Source organism: Olea europaea, chromosome 17 (assembly GCF_002742605.1).
Source record: "Olea europaea var. sylvestris chromosome 17, O_europaea_v1, whole genome shotgun sequence".
Lineage (NCBI taxonomy): Eukaryota > Viridiplantae > Streptophyta > Magnoliopsida > Lamiales > Oleaceae > Olea > Olea europaea.
The window spans coordinates 18740961-18764057 of NC_036253.1; the positions used below are offsets into that span (position 1 = coordinate 18740961).

Consider the following 23097-nt stretch of genomic DNA (forward strand, 5'->3'; position numbering starts at 1 on the left):
TGGCCCACACTCCCAGGTCGGAGTTACCCACCGTTATCTTAGAAAAACATCATGATTACCCCTTGTCATATCACCCTATCAATCAGAGACACTTGCCACAGGTGATGTCATCGCCGCCCGAAACAACCAATTTCAAGTCCTCGAACTCCAGCCCCTTACAAGTCATCATTACCTGGGTAATACATTGACACATGACCACCGGCCTCATTGACCAATCACAGGAGAATTCAGTGACCCGAGTTCCGAGCTCGGCATTGTTGCTGATTTGATTGATTTGATGTAATTTCAGCTGAAACTATGTATAAATAGTTGAATAGGACTTATGGCATAATCACACTAAAATGACATCATTGTGATGTTTTATAAGCACAAATCGCCTTTTTTCTTAAAGTTGGTTCAAAATTATCCTTGCTAATTTTGACATCAACAGTTTGGCGCTAGAAGGAGAGCCCCTAATTGTGAAAAATAGTTTCATTTGCTCCATAAAAAATAAAAAATTCAAGAGCCATGAGTCATAGCTCAAGTTCCAAAAATCCATCTCACACCCATCCTCATGAAACGAATATACCACTGAGTTCTCCACAACAGCAGGACCCTCAAATGATCGTAATGAGGGAAGCCCTAGAAAAATTGACAAATGCAGTGGGACGACTGGAAATGATCCAAGCACATTCGTCCCCACCAGATACCGAGGTGGAATCCCCTATAAGGATAAAGGCAAAGTGTCCCCCCACCAGAAGGACTCTCCACTTTTCAAGGGAAAAATCATCAAGAAGCCAAACCGACGAGGTCAAAAGCAAGGAACTTGAGGCGAGAAGGACTGCAAGTGTGTTCGACAGATTGGGGACCCATCACTCGTTGACCCCTATACAAGGACAAACCGACTTGAAACATCATTTGGAACAAACAGAACCCGAACTAAGCGCGCTTAAAAAATGCATCGCCAAACTGGAGGCTAAAAACAAAGGTGGCACGGAAGGTTACCAAACCAAAAGACATTCCCCCTTCACCGAGGATGTCCTTATAGAACCACTGCCTGAAAAATTGAAAATTTCCCAGGTCGTTGCATACGAAGGGGATAGTGACCCCCTCAGCCACCTTGACAAATACACCTAGTGGATGGAACTATGGGGGCAAGCAACGCAATCATGTGCCGGGCATTTCCCCTGACTCTAAAAGATAAAGCCCAAAGATGGTTTAGGAGACTGCACGAAAGGTCAGTAAAAGATTGGAATGACCTAGCCATGGCATTCTTGGCCCAGTTTATGGGCTCCAAGGCTAGAACTACACCCAAAGAACGTCTAGTGAGCATCAAGCAAGGAAGAAGTGAATCCCTCAAAAGCTATCTGAGTAGGTTCAATAAGCAATCCATTGAAGTGGAAAAAATATCTGACGGTGCGGCACTCATGGCCATATTAGCAAGACTAAGACCCAAAACGAGATTCTGGCGGTCAGTACACAAGGACGGTCCAAGGACTTATCACGAGTTCCTGAATCGAGCTGAGAAGTATATAAGTGCTGAAGAAGTAACTTCTGATCAAGAGGAAGCAAGACGCGAAATTGACCTCAGTGATGTGGTGAAAGAAAAAAAACCAAGCCGCAGTCCTCAACCAGAAAAAAAGAAGGACAGGAGAGAAAGAGAACGTCCTAGGGCTCAGCCATACAAGTTCCGAGAGTACCACCCACTCAAGGCCTCCTTGGAAGAGGTACTCATGCAAGCCAATACAAAAGAAGCATTTCGCAGACCTATAGTCCTAAAGGACGGACAGGCCGCACAACGCCAGGGATGATACTGCCGATACCACAGGATGATGGGCCATGATACTGATAACTGCCGGGACTTAAAAGAGGAAGTTGAATCCTTAATTCGATGAGGTCGATTACAGGAGTTTGTTACCAAGCCAAAAGAAGTAGATCGACCTACGATGCAGCAGCCACAGCTACAAGGGGCCCCCACACGAGCCCAACAGGTGATCCCTAACAGCAACCCACCTCCACATGTCGAAATCAAAATGATGGTGGGCGGAAATCAGTATATTGAAGGATCCAGAAGGGCCAGGCGAAGGCAAGCCCGAAATGCAAAAATCGTGCCGAACTACTGGAATCAAATCCCTAAGACCGGCATTGACCCTGAATCGTTCTGGTTTACGGAAGAAGATTCTGAAAGAATCCTCCAAGATCAGAGTGACGCTCTGGTGGTCACGATGATGGTTGCCGGAGTAAAAGTCCACCGCACTCTAGTGGACAATGGAAGTTTGGTCAACATATTGTATTCAAGAACCTTGAGGCAGTTGGAAATATCAGTCCGCCACCTCCAACCGTATCCAAGGAAGCTATAGGGATTTTTTGGAGATCCTATCGAAGCCCTAGGTTAGATAGTCCTTAGTGTGGTGCTAGGTGAAGCTCCTCGCTAAAGAAGAATCTTAGTGGATTTTGTGGTGGTCGATTTACCGTCCAATTACAATGCAATATTGGGACGGCCCATTTTGCACGAAGTAAAAGCTACCACATCAATTTATCATTATTGCGTGAAATTTCCCACCCCTTACGGGACTGGAATTATCCAAGGGGATCAAGCTACGGTAAGGGCCTGCAACGTCGGCGTGCCAAGGCCACAAGTCAACATGCTGAGGAGTAGGACGAACACACAAGCCGAGAAAGCCAGACCAAAGAGACCAATTGTTGCAGATCTCTCGGAGATCGGAATAACGAAAAAGAATCTCAAAAATGCCACAGACGAGCAACTATCTTTTGACAAGAAGGAGGTGGACCCACACCCTTACCACGGAGTTATGGTAATCTCGTTGCCTGTAGCCGGGGTAACCATACCCAAAGTCTTGGTGGATACAGGAAGCTCTCTGAACATTCTATTTAGCCACACCCTTAAATGGATGGGTATCCCTGCTAACTTTCTTCAACCATATCCACATATGGTCCTAGGATTAAGCGGAGCCTTGACTTCTGCCAAAGGATCAATCAAACTCAAAGTTGAGTTTGGATCAGCACCTCGACAGTTGAAGACGAACTCTGATTTCGTGGTGTTCGACACCCCCTCTCCTTATAACGTTGTGATGGTACAGCCCCTACTCTTCAGCCTGAGAGCAGCTATTTTCCTATATAGCTATTCTATCAAGTTCCCCACACCCCATGGTGTGGGAAAAGTCAGAGAAAACAGGGAGCTCGTCGAAAGATACCAATGGAAAACCTGTGCCAGCCATCAACGAAGCTCCCTGAGGGTACATATGGCAAACATATGGGAATCCGAACTCATTCTCTTAGACCCACAGACCAGGATCGAAGGCGGAGAACTCGTAGAACAACTAGAAGGAGTTCGAGTCTGTGCCAAAGACAAAACAAAGGAACTCAAAGTCGAGTGCGAGTTGCAGCCCTCCACCCGAAGCAAGATTGTGGCTTTCCTTAAAGAGAACCTCGATGTCTTCGCCTGGGATCACAGTGACATGAGAGGAATAGATCTTAATATTGCATGGCACAAATTACAGGTGGATCATTCAACTCGGCCAAAGTACCAAAAACGACGACCTCTGAATCATGAAAGATATGAAGAACTCAACAAAGAGGTACAAAAGCTGTTGAACAACGGTTTTGCCCGTGAAGCGAAATACCCGAAGTGGGTGGCGAATCCGGTCCTTGTGAAAAAAAACACAACGAAAATTGGAGGGTATGCATAGATTTCACCGATCTCAACAAAGCATGCCCCAAAGACAGCTTTCCATTGTCGAGAATAGACCAAATGGTGGACGACACCACCGGACATGGGCTACTCAGCTTCATGGACGCGTATTCCGGATACACAAGATACTGATGTACAGTCCAGATTAGGAACATTCCTCGTTTGTAACTGATCGAGGTCTTTACTACTACAGAGTAATGCCATTCGGTCTCAAAAACGCTGGCACCACCTACCAGCGACTTGTGAATTCCATGTTTTCCCAGCAGATGGGAAAAACAATGGAAGTATATGTTGACGATATGCTGGTCAAAAGCATCAAGGCCAAGGACTACTGTCAACACCTAACCGAAATGTTTGATATACTAAGGAAGTATGGAATGAAGTTGAACCCGAGGAAATGTGCTTTCGGGGTCAGTTCTGAATTGTAAACAACCGAGGAATCGAGGCAAACCCTGAAAAAATACAAGCTATCATCCAAATGAAGCCTCCAACCAAACCCAGAGAAGTACAAAGTTTAACCGAAAGGGTTGTCACCCTCAGTCGGTTCTTCTCCAAATCTAGGACCACTGCAAACCCTTCTTCAACATGTTACGAGATGGAAAGAAGTTCGAATGGACCAAAGAATGTCAGGACGCCTTTAACGAGCTAAAAAGTCAACTAGCCCGACCTCCGGTGTTTCAAAACCTAAAGTAGGCAAGGCCTTGAAGATATATTTATCTGTTTCAGAGCACGCCACTAGCGCTGTTCTAACCCGAGAAGAAAATGGCGTTCAACATCTGGTTTATTACATAAGCAAAGCGCTTCATGAATCCGAGCTCATATATTCGGCTGTAGAAAAACTGGCATTCACCCTGCTGATGGCAGCGCGAAAACTGAGGCCATATTTCTTGGAACACCCCATTGAGGTCCTAACCAACTCTCCATTGAGGCAAACGCTATAGAGGCTCAACACCTCCGGACAGATGGTAAAATGGGTCGGGGAGCTCAGACAATTCGACATCAAATACATGCCTCGTTCCTCTGTAAAGGGCCAGGCACTCACCGACTTTATCTCTGAGTTCTGCAACATCCCAATTGAAGAACGATAGAAAGAAACCCCTTGGAAACTTTATGTCGACGGTTCATCCACCGGAGAACGATCTGGAGCCGACGTCGTATTAACCAGCCTTGATCACCTAATGTTCTGTGAAGCCTTGCCATTTGACTTCAAAGCCTCAAATAATGAGGTTGAGTACAAAGCTCTTATTGCTGGAGCAAGGATGGCCTCAGGACTAGGGATCTCCGACCTAATCCTACACAGCGACTCCCAACTAGTCGTGAATCAGGTCAATGGTGTATATATGGCAAAAGAAGACAAGATGGACAACTACCTACGAGTTGTGAAAAAAGAACTTGAAAGGTTCAAAACCACCCAAGTCAAACAAATTCCTCGATCTCAGAACAATCACGTCGATACATTGGCCCGCCTAGCCACCAGTGAGGGAATCGAGGAGTTCGATAGCATTCTCGTAGGAAGAATATCCCTACCGTCCACCGAGCTGGATAAAGTGGTCCTTATGATGATAGACCCCAAACCAACTTGGTAGGACGAGATCATCGCTTACCTAAAAGTCGAAAAATACCCCTAAAACTCTGCAGAGGCTAGAAAGCTCCGAACAAGATCGGCCATGTATACTCTCATTGATAATATACTATACAAACAGGGATATTCCACGCCCTTGTTAAGATGCTTGGACGAAGAGGAAGCCCAGCACGCCCTACAGGACGTTCACGAAGGAATATGTGGAAACCATTCCAGCGGACTCTCACAAGCCCACAAGATCATACGACAATGATACTTATGGCCTGCAATAAGACAAGATTCTCTTGAATTTGTCAAAAGATGCGATAAGTCCCAGCGTCTCGCCCCTATCATAAATGCTCCACCGCGCGAACTGAACCCAGTGACAGTACCTTGGCCCTTTGCAAAATGGGGGGTTGACCTAATTGGACCCATGCTCGTTGGAAAAGGAGGTGTAAAATTCCCCATCGTCGCAGTGGATTACTTCACTAAATGGGCCGAGGCAGAGCCCCTTGCCACTATCACCGAATAGAAAACAACCAACTTTTTGTGGAAATCGGTGATCTGCAGGTTCGGCATACCTCCCTCCATTGTTACGGATAATGGAAAATAATTTGACAATGCATGACTTTCAGATTTCTACGAAGAGCTCAGCCTCAAGAAACATTTCTCATCACCAAACCATCCACAGGCAAACGACCAAGTCGAAGCCATTAACAAGATTATTAAGCACACATTGAAAGCAAAACTCGACTTCTTTGAAAGAGGATGGGCTGAGGAACTCCCCAGTGTGTTATGGTCTTATTGTACTACCGCAAGGACAAGCACAGGAGAAACCTCGTTTTCACTGGCTTTCGGCATAGAGGCTGTGATCCCACTAAAAATCAACATTCCTTCGCTGCGCATAACTGATTAAGACGAAGAAAGGAACCACATAGCTCATCGCAGGAACTCGACCTAACTGACGAAAAAAGGAACAACGCTGAACTCAAAAATGCTGTTTACAAACAGCGAAACGCCAAGTACTATAATCAAAAAGTGCGAAAAAGAGAATTTGAGATAGGATCCCTCGTCTTACGAAAAGTATTCCTCCCCACAAGAGAGATCAGTAGTGGATGCCTAGGTCCGAATTGGGAAGGTCCCTATCTGATAACGAAAGTCTTGCTAAAAGGAGCATATGAACTGGAAGACTTGGGGGTAGATCCTTACCCCACCTTTGGAATGCTAAACACCTTAAGCAGTACTACAAGTAAACGAAAAGGTTCCCTTGTAACATTAATCGCATCAATAAAAAGGGACTTTCCATTTCTTTTAAACATTTTACTCAGCAATCTGTCAGAATCTCATTAAGCCTTGCTCCATATGCAGGCCGATCTAAGGTCATATGTGCTGTGACACTTAGTGGAAGATTCCTCCTAAGGAATCTCATTAAGCCCTGCTCCATATGCAGGCCGATCTAAGATCGTATGTGCTGCGGCACTTAGTGAAAGATTCCTCCTAAGGAATCTCATTAAGCCATGCTCCATATGCAGGCCGCTCTAAGGTCGTATGTGCTGCGACACTTAGTGGAAGATTCCTCCTGAGGAATCTCATTAAGCCCTGCTCCATATGCAGGCCGATCTAAGGTCGTATGTGCTGCAACACTTAGTGGAAGATTCCTCCTGAGGAATCTCATTAAGCCCTACTCCATATGCAGGCCGATCTAAGGTCGTATGTGCTGCGACACTTAGTGGAAGATTCCTCCTGAGGAATCTCATTAAGCCCTGCTCCATATGCAGGTCGATCTAAGGTCGTATGTGCTGCGACACTTAGTGGAAGATTCCTCCTGAGGAATCTCATTAAGCCCTGCTCCATATGTAGGTCGATCTAAGGTCGTATGTGCTGTGACACTTAGTGGAAGATTCCTCCTGAGGAATCTCGTTAAGCCCTGCTCCATATGCAGGACGATCTAAGGTCGTATGTGCTGCGACACTTAGTGGAAGATTCCTCCTGAGGAATCTCATTAAGCCCTGCTCCATATGCAGGACGATCTAAGGTCGTATGTGCTGCCACACTTAGTAGAAGATTCCTCCCGAGGAATCTCATTAAGCCCTGCTCCATATGCAGGCCGATCTAAGGTCGTATGTTCTGTGATACTTAATGGAAGATTCCTCCTGAGGAATCCCATTAAGTCATGCTCCATATGTAGGTCGATCTAAGGTCGTATGTGCTGTGACACTTAGTGGAAGATTCCTAAGGAATGTTCCCTCCTAAGGAATCTATAGAGCCCTGCTCTTCACGATTGGACGAGCTAAGGCCATACATGGTACTACACTTAGTAAAAATGCTCAATGTATATGCCTGGTTCGAAAAGCGAGTACTGCACAAGTAAGCAAAATTCATTCAAAATAATTCTACACATTATTGTAACGCTCTTACAATTTTTGCTAAGTCTGTGAGAAAAAGCCGTGCTGAACATAAACGATTATCCATTCCAAACAAAATGTCATAAACAGTCAAAATAAAGTTCAAATCACAAGTAAAAAAAAAACAAATTGACAAACTAAAAAACCAAAAAATCAATGTTTTTTAATCGCCTAAGGGTCTTGGGGGGCAGGGGTAGTATCTTCAACATCCTGAGCTGCTGGTAACACCCGAACTCCAGCAGACTCTAACAACCTTCGCAATTCCTCCTTCTACCCCTCCAGTGCCTCATCCAGAAAGGCCACATCAAGATCAGGCCTCTCCTTCCTAATGTGCCCCACCAACACCTCCAGGGCTACCACGTATACATCATGGGCCACGACGTCAAACTCGGAGGACTCCTTCCAAGCCTCCACCGCCCTGTCAATCTTGGCGTCAGTCTCTTCAGCCCTTTTTGTGGCCTCCCTCGCCTTTTCGTTGGCCTCTTGTACTTTCTGGATGGCCTCTCTAACTTTGCCTCGCTCATCTTCTGCCCGAGCTCTGGCCTCTTCCTTCGAGGCCCTCAACGCCTTGATCTCATCCATTAGTCTTTCCCCGACATCGAGCCTAGAGTTCAGCTCGATCCTCTTCTGGTTCAGCTTCTCCTCATACTCCTTCTCCCTCAGAGCGAACTAGGATTTTTCAGCCTCCATGCTATTGTAAAGGTTGAAGACCTGATCTTTTGCCTCTATGAGTTTGTCCAGCTCGGACTTCACCTATTTTTCAAAAATTAAAAATCAAGTAAGTCATTAAAACATTTATAAAATTAATCAAAAATCAAGAAAGAGGTATACCTTATCCGCCACTGCCATCATGTATAAAACTGATCGGTGGCCATGGAGCTGAGCAGTGACCAAAGCCTTACCAATGGGCATCTCGTTCAGATAGCGCTGCTCTCTCTCACCCCAGCTCCAGGTAAGTAGACTAGCCAACTCCCTCAAAGGTAAAGCGAGCGCGACAGTCATGCCCTTGGAAGGAGAAGGAGCTCGGAGATAGTCCAGAAATATCTCTGGTCTGTGTCCCACCAGACTTTCCCAGCTTAGCCTCTGTAAATCTGGGCACCGATCCTGCAAGTTCGCAGAACTAGTCCCCACAGCAGAAGGGGCAATTGGGGATGGCAACAAGGTGGACGGCAGGGCCGGGCTCGGCAAAGGCACTGACTGTGGAATTCTCAGTGATGCTCGGGGCACAGATCGGTTCCTCTTTAATGGAACCTTCTCCTCCACCTCTTCAAAATGGCTCTCCATCCATTCTGGGACTTCTCTCTTTTTTCCCTTAGCCGCAACCACCGCTTTAGCTGCCTTATAGCCCCGCATTTCGTCCTGATGACCTGAGAAAGCAGCGAAATGCTCAAAAAATATGTATATGCATAAAGAAATTATAATCGCGAATGAAGATCAAAATATTACCTAACCTGGATGGAGCTGAACTTGAAGCTCGTACTTGCAGCAATCCGACCCGGTATAAGTTCGAATCTGAGATTACAAACTTATAGGACCTTTTGCTTTTTAGGTAACGATCTTATTTTCTCAGCTCATCTCTGAGTATCTTTGGTTAACGTCTCCTTCTTGTAATTTGCACAAAGAAAAAATACCGAGGTTAGCACTTCGTCCAACATATGCCTTGCTAAAAGACTAAAACCCAAAAAGACACTTACATAACGAATGATAGAGCCTGGAAACCACGTCCTCCCTATTCACCTGGGCAGAATGAAACTGCCACTCCTCCGATACATAAAACCATTCTTCCTTCCATTTCTTAATTGAGGAAGGGGTGTCGAACACCAAAGAACCTCCCATCCTAGGCCTAACGCTTGTGTACCACCAGCCCGAGTTCTTCCCATCCTCCTTAAAAGTAAACAGAGAATCGAATTGCTGGACACTCAGCTCGAGATTCCCCATTTGGTCCCACAGAATAAGGGTGGCTATTAAGGTTCGCCACTCGTTAGGGCATAGCTGCCTGGGAGCTATGCTCCAAGAAGAAAGGAATTTACGAATCACCCTATGAAAAGGAAGCCTAAGGCCAACCTAGAGGATAGCCAAGTTCAGAGCAACACATCCCTCAGGAGGAGTGTCAGCTCGGTCAAATGGCTCTGGTATTATCATAACTACCGAACTAGGAAAGGCATATTTAGCTCGCCAGCTAGCCAACACATCCCTTGTCACAGCCGACCTATAAGAACTCACCCCCCACTCCCCGGAATTACTCTCCTCAACATCCTTACTGGATCTACCTGCTCCCTTGGAACCCTCACGTCCTAAGTCCATCACAGGATATCCTATGTCAGTTGGGTTAACTACGGAAATATGAATGGGGGTAAAAACTTTCCTACAACTAGAAGACGAACTCGTCAAGAAGGAGACTGACTCTTCCTGCTGGTTGCCCCAGGAATGAACTCTAGACTAGTCCGAACTCATGTATAAACTAAGAAGAGAAGCACAAACTGAAAGGAGGTAGTAGATAAGAACAGAAGGATACCTAGAAGATGAACTGAGAAAATGACCTCACTCGAATACGGGAATACAAACTTAGGAAAATCGCCCAAATATCTGAGAAAGTAAAATCAGCAAAATAGGAAAAGAAATGATTAACCAAAAATGGATTTAAAGATAGGGAAGATGAGAGGGCGCGATCTAAGCCATTCATCCAGAAATAGAGGGAAAATATCAACGGTCCAAAAGTCTGGGAGATAAAATGACGTAGTTTTGGCCAAGCTTGCTGAAAAGGCTACTTATAAATGGCATATAGCTCATCCACCTCAAAAGATGACACTTGTCATAGCCATAAATGTACTTCTTGAAGAAAGCATCGTTGAGGTTAGCCCCCCTACGGTAGAGCTGACCTGGGGGGTAACTGTTGATATCTGAACTCCGATGTGGTATAAACAGTTCGCTAACCCCACCTCAGTTAAACGTAAGTTCAGCCCACACTCCCAGATCGGAGTTACCCGTCGTTATCTTAGAAAAATATCATGATTACCCCTTGTCACATCACCCTATCAATCAGAGACACTTGCCAAAGGTGATGTCATCGCCGTCTAGAACAACCAATTCCAAGTCCTCGAACTCCAGTCCCTTACAGATCATCATTACCTGGGTAATACATTGACACATGACCACCGGCCTCATTGACCAATCACAGGAGAATTCAACGACCCAAGTTTCGAGCTCGACACTGTTGCTGATTTGATTGATTTGATGTAATTTCAACTGAAACTATGTATAAATAGTTGAATAGGACCCTTGTAAAGGCAGAGCAAATTCATATAACGACTTATGGCACAATCACACTAAAATGACATCTTTGTGATCTTTTCTAAGCACAAATCGCCTTTTTTCTTAAAATTGGTTCAAAGTTATCCTTGCTAATTTTGACATCAACAGGTTATATTAGGCACGGAATATCAGTTGGCAAAGAGATATCATTTTTATTAACGGATAATCCGTTTCTAATTACCAACGGAATATCCGTTAGTAAAGAGATATCATCTTTACCAACGAAAAATCCGTTACTGATTATTGTCGCTAAAAGTGAATTACTTTTACCAACGGATAATCCGTTTCTAATTACCAACGGATGCAATCCGTTGGTAATATTCGGTACATCACCTACAGAATATCCGTTGGAGGAAGATCCAAATATTAAACGATTACATTAGGTACGGAATATCGGTTGGTAAAAAGATATCATCTTTACCAATTGAAAATCCATTGCTAATTATCGTAGCTAAAAGTGAATTAGTTTTACTAACGGATAATCCGTTTCTAATCACCAATGGATTGCATCCATTGGTAATTTTTCGTAGGTGAAAAGCTATTTTTTAGTACTGTATCACATTATTTGCAACTTAAGTAGTCACTTTCATGCAATATTACATGATAGGAACGAAAAATATGGAAGATATTTTTGTTAAATATTAAATTGTTGTGCCTTTGGAGTCAATTGGAAATTTTGATGAAGGATGGGATTGGAACTGATCACTACTAAAAAATAGCTTTTCACCTACGAAAAATTACCAACGGATTGCATCCGCTGGTGATTAGAAACGGATTATCCGTTGGTAAAAGTAATTCACTTTTAGCTACGATAATTAGCAACGGATTTTTCGTTGGTAAAGATGATATCTCTTTACCAACCGATATTCCATACCTAATGTAATCGTTTAACATTTGGATCTTCCTCTAACGGATATTCCGTAGGTGATGTACCCAATATTACCAACGGATGCAATCCGTTGGTAATTAGGAACGGATTATCCGTTGGTAAAAGTAATTCACTTTTAATTACAATAATGAGCAACTGATTTTTCGTTGGTAAAGATGATATCTCTTTACCAACGGATATTTCATGCCTAATATAATCGTTTAACATTTTGATCTTTTACCTACAAATATTCCGTTGGTAATTAGAAACAGATTATCCGTTAGTAAAAATGATATCTCTTTACCAACGGATATTCCGTGCATAATATAACCGTTTAACATTTTGAACTTTCAGCAATGGATATTCCGTTAGTAAAAATAATTCACTTATCCCACATCGGAAGTTTACAATAATATCTTTGTAGTTGCCCTCTATAAATTTGTGGTCCAATAAGGAGTTAAACAATATTTTGGCCTTTCAATTCAGTTGACTAAAAATAAAAAATTATTATAATTATTAAATAATAATAATAATAAATAAATAAATAACTTTTTTACTATACGGTTATTTATAACGTTGATTTTCACAAATTGTAATGGTAGATATTTACCAACGGAAAGTCGATTGGTATTGGTTAAGACTTTTACTAACGAAAATTTCGTTGGTAAAAGATTCACACTTTACCAACGGATTTTTCGTAAGTAAAATGTTTACTCTTTACCTACGACATGATCTTTTGGTAACTGTCAGCGATCCTCATATTACCAACGAATTTGTGGTTGCAAATATTCCGTTGGTAAAGATTATTAGCAACGGATATTGAACCTTTAGGAACGAAAAATCCGTGCCTGAAACTCTATTTTTTAGTAGTGGATGTTCAAGTGAAACTTGGAACATGGTCAATGGGATGTAGCTTCAGTGAACGAATTTCAAGTGGGAGCAGAACTGGTAGAGCCTCATCGGATTGCGTGTTGTGCTGTGGAATATTCTCAATTAACAATTGGGTTATTTTTATACTTTCAAGAAATTGGTTCAGTGCAATATATAGATAATGCATATAGAGTAGTAGTTTTTCCACATAATAGCTACATATGCGAGATATGGGGATAGGTTTCACATGTTTAAAATATTGTTCAAAAATACCATCCACCTCTCATGTTGTATGTATTATGTAGAAGTTCTGTGAGCCAATTTTTTGTACATGTAGACTCTCTCGTTTTTCCCAAGGGTGATTATATTTTTACTATAAAATTTATTTGTTGCACCACAATTTTAATTAGGGTAATCCTATTACCAATTCATATTTTAATTATTACACCACATTATAATGACACCACAATTAAAGTATATTTTTAATAAATACACCACAATAAATTTACAATTGTACTCCTAATTCAATAAAAATAAAAAATTGAAAAAGAATATAATATAATATAATATTGTGGTATATTTATCACCAATATTAATCCTTATTTTTTTCAACATTTTCCCTCATTTATTTCATAGCAATTGAAACCAGAAGATCGGTGAAGAACACCATGAATGTTTAACACAAATAATTAATATGTCCGAGAGGATCCTTTGAAGTTGTCCGTAATTTGTTTGTGTTACCATTTTTATTTGAGATATGAATTTTTAATATATTCGCAATTTCATTTTTTAATCTTGGAAGTCTATTTTAGAAACACTTTTAAGTGGAAATTAAGAAATTTTATCAACAATACTTTAAAATTTCATGGATAAAAAGGTTTTAATAATTCATTGGACACATTTGAAACCCAACTTGTGGAAGCATTTATGACATATTTTTTATAAAATGGACATGTTTCAGAATTGAATTAATTGACATAAATTTAATATTCGATTTATTCATATTTGGTCAATAGTAAAGTATTGTGTATAATCATATATAATGAAATCTTCATCATTTTCCTAACATTTAGGATAAATAAATTGAATTATGATACATTATAAAAAAAATTAAATTTATTACAATCCTGTAAAAATTATAATATAACAATAAAAACTTCTGGTTAATTAAGAACAACTTTCAAAAATTCATATATCTCATAGACAAAAATCCATGAAAACTGACGCACCTACATATACACAAATTCATTTACAGTTTATCTATATACATGCAATTCATGGTAATGAATGGTGCAACCTGTATATGTCCCACATGATGAATGCACACAATTCATGAAATTAAACCCCCGTTTGGCCCCCATTTTCGAAAAATAAAAATGGGTAGAATAATTTTTTTTTTAAAAATGAGTGGTTGAAAAAGAAGGAAAAGTTTTCGATTTACATGTAATATTATTTTATGAAAGATTGTGTGGTTAAAAATAAGAGAGGGAAAAATGGAATGTAATGTAATATAATTTAATGGGGGCCAAACAGGGGCTATATGTGGTGAGTATATATACTCGTAAATTCATGAACCCATTTAACAATTAAAAATCATAATCTTACAAATTTGTTTTAAAATCATTACAAATCTATTTAACTCAACAAAAGAAAAATTAAAAAAATCAGATTCTTAATTTTCAAACATGAAAAATAAATTCATTTACTACGAGGGAAAATATTATCTTGTCACCGTGGAAGAAGACAAAAGCCGTCGGAAAAATTATGAACAATGAGATGCTAAGAAAAAAGAAAGAAAGAAATTAGGATTTATATTTGTGATGTAACAATAATTTATTTAATTAAAAAGTATATTAAAATTCTAATTATGTAATTTTACTTAAGGATATTTTAGTAAATAAAAAAATTGTGATGCACTTCGTAAAATTTGTAGTGGTAATATAATTACCCTTTTAATTAATTACTTTCATTTACTTAAATAGCCCTAAGTAAAAATGCTGAATTAACCTCATTTTTAAATATAAATTTCAACATTAAATAATTTTTCTAACCATGGCTCTAATCGGGAAAAACGAAGCGCCACTATTTCTCACAAGAGTGTAGCTTGACAAAGAGAAGTGCAACCGACCAGAGATGAAGCTCAAGGAAGATAACGCACATTTCCCTGGTAGAGGAGAGAGCACGAATGAAGCATGGCGACGCTTTCGTTTTGTGGAGACTGGATGAGAATTAAAGAGCATAATTACAGTCTGCACAATACACTTGCCAAAGACACACATGAAACCGCCATTTTAGGTTCTTGCACAGTGGAGATAAATGCTTGGAAGATAAGAAAAAGATGAAGTTTAGAAAGTTAGAAACGAATACCTTAATTAAGCAATTTGAAGATAAAGCAATTATTATTTTTATTGAATTAGTTATATAATTGTAAATTTATTGTGGTGTGTTTATTAAAAATTTGTTTTAATTGTGGTGTGAATATAATGTGGGGTAGTAAGTAAATTTTTCAGCGATAATATGGTTCCCCTTTTCCTAAGGATTTTCCTTTTGGATTCCTACCATTGTAGAACACTAGATGAAACCATGACAAGTGATTTGAGGGCGAATTTCTCCAGCCCGAGGAGATTGATGCAATGTAAACTGTGGGATTTTATCTTATTCATTTCTTTCAATTATATATTTCATTCTAGTATTTATTTTGTCAAAGGGAATTTTTTTCCTTGTATCATCATATGGTATTTTCTATTGTTAGTCAAGATTTAATAACTTTTAAGGGTTAGTTGATTTCTTGATTGTTATTAAATTAAATTGAAGAGTTGGGACGTTGTGACTACTTATTGGTTACTAATTGGTATTCGAGGATGAACAAATCATGATCGTATGTTATTGTTCTTACTCACATGTATCTGCATCAACTCTCAAGAAAAGTAATCATTCATAATATAATCATATCACTAGAAAATATATGGGAAAATAATGGTCAAAAATAAAATATATATTAACGTGTCCATCATACAACGTAGTCATTGAACTCTAAACGTCTTAAAATAACAAATAATTTTACATCATACAGAATATAACAAGAACAAATAATTGCTGCTTGAATAGGTGATTTAGGAAAATAATGATTTTTGTAGACATGAATATTTTGCGCAAAACGTACATATCAATACAAAAATAACAATAAATCAGGACAAAGAAATAAGAGGTAGATATTGGGATATGACACAAAGGGACTGAGTTGCATCAGTACAACATGTTTAGTTATCTTCAATAGTGAACAACATAGACAAGAACAACATAGTAATAAGACATCAACCTAAATTCTTTTTTAACTTATAAGAACAAGAGAGAAAGATGCAATAGAATGAGTTATATGTTATTTTGTTACAAAACATCGAAAACTTTTAGACATCATATTACGAAAGATACACCTAAAACACTTGATCAAGCATAGATTAGGGAAACAAATTCTTGAGAATTGATAGAAGTTTTCCTTTGGTCTTGTAAATTCCAATCATTTCAAATATTTGCCATTTGTTGTATGTTCCTCGGATAAGAGTTGGAAAAGCTGCCGTTATATGCCCATTGGGCGATAATTTGGTTTGCAGCTTGTGTCGGCTGAGCAAAATCCCAAAACAGCTATTGGTTTCTATTCGCACATGGAGTTTGTGATGGAAGACATAGTAGTTCAAATTTTTTTGGTCCGAAGCGACAACAAGCTTTGTCCGTTACCAGTAACCCTGTAAGAAGATGATGTTACAAACTTTAGCATTTTTCAATGTCAACATATGATACTATGTACAAAAACTGATGCAATAAGGTTGTTCTTACCATAAGCAGACGGATTTCTACGCAACTCAAAAATCCATCTGAAAGCAGGGCCATAAACGAACTGAGAATCTTGGAAATCTGAATTTAGGCGAGAAACAAGTGACTTAAGTCGTGTGTTAAACATTTCCACAATGTTATTAGTACTTGATACGCACTATCCTGGTGGGGCGTGGTCGGTGATCAGTTGATAAGGCGAGCATCCTGATGGTGGATTACCCACTAAGTAGAAGTTCTTTAAACCCAAATTGTGGAGTTCCTACAAAACATTAAGTGTGTGTTTGAACTACATTATTTTTAAAGAATATATTTTAGAATAGTAAATTGATGGAGAATGCATGGTTAAAAAATAAGAAAAAATTTTGAATTTACATGTAATATTATTTTATTGAAGAATATGTGATTGGAATTATGTCAAATCAATGTATGAAAATATATTTTTTTGTGGAAATTACACTAAATGTCAAATTTTGGGTTTGCATTTACAAAAATGTCATTTTTTAAAAGAGATTACGAAATTGTCATTTTTGAAGATTTTTGGACATTTCTGCCCCTCTTAAAAATTTCAATACCTTGTATATCCTTCATTAATGAGACATGACTAGATGAGAAATTTGAATACCAAATTAGCCTTTCTCTCTTCCATTATTGTTCCTCTCATCATCTCACGTTCTCTCTCTCTCCCCATTCGATTTTCCCATCATCTCACGGTCAGAGGAAGTCCGGCAGCTGCTGAGCACCTCCGGCGTGATTAAACGTCGAGCTGCTGCCACGAAGTCGCCGACGCTGAGCCTCCACCCTCGGCGACTACTGTCACTCTAAACCTCTCTCTCTCTCTCTCTTTTGTTTTTTTTACTTCCTGTTTTATTGCCATTACATTAGGCTAATTTAAGATTTTGTTTTACAGAGTGATTTATTGAATTTTGAAAGATTTAACTCCGGAAGCTGCTGAGCACGGTAGTCTCAGCACCTCCGGCGTGATTAAACGTCAAGCTTTGTCCAGGCTTGTGAGTTGAACCTGCTGCCACCAAGTCGCCGACGCTGAGCCTCCACCCTCAGCTACTGTCACTGTAAACCCGTCTCTCTCTCTCTCTCTGTGTTTGTAATTTTTTTTAGTTCCTTTTTTTTTTTTTTTTTTTTGCCATTACGTTAGGGTAATTTATGATTTTGTTTTACATTAGGGTAATTTATGATTTTCTTTGACAGAGTGATTCAAATGATAGTTTAGTAGTTTGCATAATTGTCAGTTTACTGTATTTGAGTTTCCTGCACCTATGATGACTGATCGAACCCAACGTGTCTTTTTCAAGTAGTAGTTATGTTGTTTTAGATAATAGGTTTCAGTTATATTACCAAGAGAGTGATTGCTAAAACCACTTTGGTTATGGGTGGGTGAAGTTTGCTGCTTCATATGAAAATGCAACGAGAGACCAGCTTTCTTTGCATATGCATTTCGAAGAACTACCCCTCCTAAAGAAAGTCTCTTATCGGCCACACCTCCTGTTGAAGGTCTAGAATTCTTCTTCCCACTGTGTGATGGACTCGATTTTGATCCAAAAAGTGCTTCCTTCTCTGCTATAAACTGTCGTTGAAGCTTCTTCTGGTCCTAATATGCACATTCATGATTATAACATTTAGTTGCAGTAACTCAAAACTAAATCCAACATCAATATTTGTTCAAATAGTAAGGATACCCTCTGCTTTTGACGTTCTTGCTCTTTCTGCTACCAACATATTCAAGAAACTGAAACATTATATAGCAGTTAGTACTATGTCACTTGTACTTCAATTTCAGTTCAAAATCTAAAGATTTTTATTTTTTTTTACCAATAGCTCTTCAGAAGTCAAAGCTTCCGGTAAAATTCAATGTAGGCCCGTCTCAACTTGTCTTCTGCTTTTCGTAGTTCATCCTTGCTGAATGATAGATCAGATTTTGAACTCATGATGACATTTTTCAGAGTCAAAACTGGAGTGTCTGGTTCCACATTGATCTTTACATGATCCAAAACTTGTAATGAAGGAGGCCTAAAACCATTTGAATCCTTTTTTTCTGTCTTCATTTCATCTTCACAAGCCCCCATCTCAATTTCTTGAATTACATCCATATGCAATCCTCCTTAAAAGAAAGAAGAGTTTGAGAATGGAAAATGTTTGTTACGATACTGTATATCTAAAAATAATAAGCACCTAAAGCAATGCATTGTTTTTGTTCATTTTAAACAAGACTCAATTTCTATATATATCATCAACTGATTATGCTATCTCACTTCGAGAAATTTGAATATGAATTCTTGATGCCATTTAAACTCTTACTATGACTAATTTACACTCTGATTGCCTTACCTTGCTTAGTCCATTCACAGTTGCAATAACTGTTGCTGGGGATGAACCAAGAATCAGCCATAATAGATAAGATGGTTCATGAAAGTATCAAAGCAAGGTTCCAAATTCAAGTCTTGTCTTTACCCACTTATACTACACCTTTTGATGAAAAATTCATCTATCTTGCACATGAGAGGCGTCCTGAATACTAAAATTAAATTAATAAACACATTCCTCTTTAACAACTGAAACTGTTAGAAGAAGTGATTCAATATACATAGGTTGCCTAAAGAAAAGACAAATATCGAACAAACATACAAATATAAACCAACATATAAGGGCTTATACTATTTCTCTTAATAAGTTTGCTCTTTGAAGATGAAATCTTCCTAATGAGATCAGTTTGTCAAGTAAGGTACTTCTAGCAAGAGAAATGCTTACACCATCATACAAGAACTGAAAACCTCTTTCTTTCTCCCAAGCTTTCAATTTAGGCTTCAATGCTTCCACCATCTCTATGAAACCAACCAAACCAAAATCACTAAGTTCGTCTATTCAAACACATACAGAAATGAGAGAAAAGTGATGTTGCTCCATAAGAATACCAAATAAACTATCAAAGGTTATCTTTCCCCGAATCTCAAAATAAAAAAGAAATTATTTTCTCACGTTCATCATACACGTTAACCCGTGATCTTACCTCCATTATATTCTGATGAGAGAGAAATTTAATGGCATCAACAAATATTTATTTTAAAAGCAGATGCTCTACTGTTCATTGACCCTCTGTTTCAAAGAAATCAAATTAACTCCTCGCGCCATATTACTAAATTTAACATCCGGAGTCTAAGTAAAGGAGATTGCCAATCTCTAGAACCTGGCATTGTTTTATTGGTTATTTGGGTCTCTCAGAATTGGAAATTTAATAAACCGGAGGCAATTGGCAAAGCTGCTCATATACCATTAAATACCATATACAACATATGGCTCCCCCAACACATTAAACATATTTCCCACCTCACCACAATTATATTAAAAACTGAGATATGTACCTGGAATTTTGGTAATAAGAGCTCGAGCTTTCTCAGCACGCTTTAGCATAAGATGGGTACCTCTCTCAGCATTATAACGACTTTCATCGTAAATTAGGATCATTTTAGATAGCGAGTAAGAGAGATGCAAATAGATAAAAACAGTAGTACAAGTCATTTCACTTGAGCAACATATATCCCACGCTATTATACTCCTCCAGCAAGCACTCCTCTTCACAAGCAGCCAACCATTTTTAAAGTTTTTCAAGTATATCTTTTCTACTAAAAGCTTCTTCTTTAACCTTGGAAATATAAATCTCCAGTTGTTCCAGTAGGGAACAAGTATGTTTTGGGTTAATAACAACTACTTTATTGACCAGCAACTGTTCTTACTAATTTTGTACAATAAAATAATTTGCTTGTTAGATTTAATGTGGAATAAGCTTGTGGTTTAGAAATATGCATTACAAATTGTATGGGTTTTTAAGGAAACATATACAACTTCAGCAAGTTTGAGGGGGGTTATACTGTGTAAATAGGACAAGCACAGGGTTTTAAATTTCTACATATTAGCCGTAAACAGCTCATTCCATTGGTTCAAACATTGGTCTTTTCTTTGCAGTTGCAGTTATTTTTTGTTTTGTATGATCAAAATATGTTAATAACCAGGAACATATTCAAAATAGGATTTTCTGACAGTTCATCTATCCATAGTTGTTTCTCAACTATCGTACCCGACAGTTATCCTCTGTAATTCTCGACATATGAATCGTCGACGGATAAAATGTCGGGACCGACAGTTCAATTCCTGCCTGCCTAGGGCCTACCAGTAGAAAATGATATTTCTATGTGATATGCGTTCAGATATCAGTATTCCTTTTATTTTTTGCATGCAACAATTTCTGATGTGAAAATCATGTTTGATGTGGGCATATCTTCCGTTTCAATGCTGGGAGGAAGTTTATATTGTGGTCTGACACATTTTTTTCTTATTTTGTCTTTGTAGACATGGATTTCGAGCCTCTTGTTCCAGAGAATGCATGCTTGCGGGGCCACGTATCGCAAAGAAGTAATCTGTGGTATATAAAAACAGTCGTTGAACATTTTGACGAGCGACAGCGGGAAGAGTTTCGCAACTCATGCCTTGGGTTCTTGTCCGAGGTTCCAGATCTCCAGTTCTCTGCCCAATTAATCCAACAACTCGTATTTTGCTGCATACAAACAAAGAAGCGGCACGAATTGTGGTTTAATTTGAAAGGCCACCTCGCTAGGTTCGAAATTCAAGAGTATGGACCGAGTTCTTGAGAAGAGGAGACTAAAGGACAAATACTTTAAACATGTGGACAAGATTTCTTGCGCCCAACTCGAGCAGACATTTCCTCGATTGTCAACGCCTTGAGCCGATCGGTACAAGCTTGGCCTCGCTTTGATCATCGAAGGAGTCTTCAATGCTCCGGATAACAACGTTGGTATCGATATGGAGACGTTGTCGATCGTCGACTATCTAGACTTGTTCTTTTTGTATCCTTGGGGTAGAATCTCGTATGGACGGCTGATAAAGGGCTTTCAGGGCCGTTGGGCAAGAAAATTTTTGGATGCGACGAAGAAGAAGGAGAAGGCAGTTAGCTACACGGTCCACGGCTTTCCCATTGCCATACAGGTATCTTCATTTTACCTACTAATTATTTCAATGCAAATGTATTTCGTGGTTGGTTTCGTTCTGAACTCACATTCCTTTTTTACTCTAACAAATATGGGCGTTCGAGGCGGTGCCTGAAATTGGTGATCGCTTCGGTGAGCGTCTTGGGGAACGTTCCCCACGGCTTCTCGGCTGGACATCAACAAAACAACCGCAGCAGCGTACGTACGACACTTTCTTCAAGAATGTACAGGTAAAAAATTATGTTACTTCTACGATCTCATACCTTCCATTCGTCATTGTAGCATGTGGTTATTTCGTAACGAATATGTTCATGTTGTAGCTACACGTGTACGTGTCACTGCAGCCCACCGAGACTGAGCGTGGGCAACGTCATATCGCAACTCTTGTGCTGCTCAATGATGATCCTGTCCCTGCGTTGGATGACCTTGCTAGGGACAGTGTTGCTCCGCAGTTCCAAGCAGAGCGTATAGGCACCCCCGAGGGTGATACTTCTGAGGAGGCCCATGACGGTGGGGGGACCAATGGCGAGGAGGAGGAGGAGTCAGGAGCCGATGAGAGCGGAAAGGACGAAGGTGAGGACTCGGAGGAGGACGACAGTGAGGATAGTGATGGTGATCGAGTTGGACGAAGTGGACAGACGGGGACTTCTCCCCCCCCCCCCAAACCAGCATAGAGCTACTTCTCCCATGGCACCGTCCACCTCTCATGTACAACCTACTGCAGCGGCTGGATCAAGCCTCACAGCAGACGATGTTCAGGGCATGTTGCTAAATCAAAGAATTCTGTTCGAAATGCGGCTCCGCACTGTGAAGCTCGAACTCATGCAGCACATGTCCGATGAATTTAAAAAATTGAAAGACTTCATATCCACCATCGTCCCAACATCCGGCTCTACAACTACTGCATGTGCGACTGATGTGGACCCCGAGCCCAGACAATCAGGTACTTCACCGTATGCGTACTACAGTTCTTTATGACAATGTTCACTTTATCCCTGCTCACTGACATGTTCTGTATGACAATTGTTCATTCATTTTAGACTACGGAGGCTTTGCAGGCCACCAGCCGTCGCCTGACGGTATCGACGAAGACATGGGAATTGACAGGCAAGAGGGGGATGGTATGTGCATTAATGAAGAACACATGGAGCCATGCCTAGACGAGCAGGATATGCCACTGGCCACTGGAACCGAAAGTCTGCAAGGTACGTCGGTTATTTTTGAGCAAATTGATTAATTATCATTTCATGTGTTTCAGAAGTTTTGAAAATTGTTAAAATTCACTTTCCATTCGCTGTTTCGTTGTTGTTCTGAATAGACATAGCGCACATTCAGCCATGCCCGGAGGATCGCCCCGTGCCAGAGCCCTCTACAATCGAAGAAGTGCAAGGTATTGCATTATTTTTCACGATTTGTACAAATATTATTTCAGGAATTCGATTAGTTTACAATTGTTCATTTGTTGTAGTTGAAGGGGCCCACCACCCATCGCCTGGCGACCGTGAGAAAGAGCAGGACATGGTGCCTACTAGAACCATAAATCT

General features: G+C 40.0%; 2 protein-coding genes across 2 annotated transcripts; both read left to right on the forward strand.

Annotated features, from left to right (window-relative positions):
* Positions 1 to 1127: 1127 nt before the first annotated feature.
* Positions 1128 to 2339, forward strand: LOC111365684. The gene is made up of 2 exons (XM_022986217.1): positions 1128 to 1706; positions 1887 to 2339. Exons 1-2 carry the CDS (start codon positions 1128 to 1130, stop codon positions 2337 to 2339), a joined length of 1032 nt encoding a protein of 343 aa, XP_022841985.1.
* A 285-nt stretch (positions 2340 to 2624) lies between these two features.
* On the forward strand, positions 2625 to 3689 carry LOC111365685. Its single transcript, XM_022986219.1, has one exon. The coding sequence runs from the start codon at positions 2625 to 2627 to the stop codon at positions 3687 to 3689; it is 1065 nt and encodes a 354-aa protein (XP_022841987.1).
* The last annotated feature ends 19408 nt before the right edge of the window (positions 3690 to 23097 follow it).

Bases quoted from the DNA above. Each gene is read 5' to 3' on its own strand.
- LOC111365685 (XM_022986219.1), top strand. From the start codon at position 2,625: ATGCTGAGGAGTAGGACGAACACACAAGCCGAGAAAGCCAGACCAAAG.
- LOC111365684 (XM_022986217.1), top strand. From the start codon at position 1,128: ATGGGGGCAAGCAACGCAATCATGTGCCGGGCATTTCCCCTGACTCTA. The intron at 1,707-1,886 runs GTACTCATGCAA...GGTCGATTACAG, and splicing joins TCAAGGCCTCCTTGGAAGAG to GAGTTTGTTACCAAGCCAAA.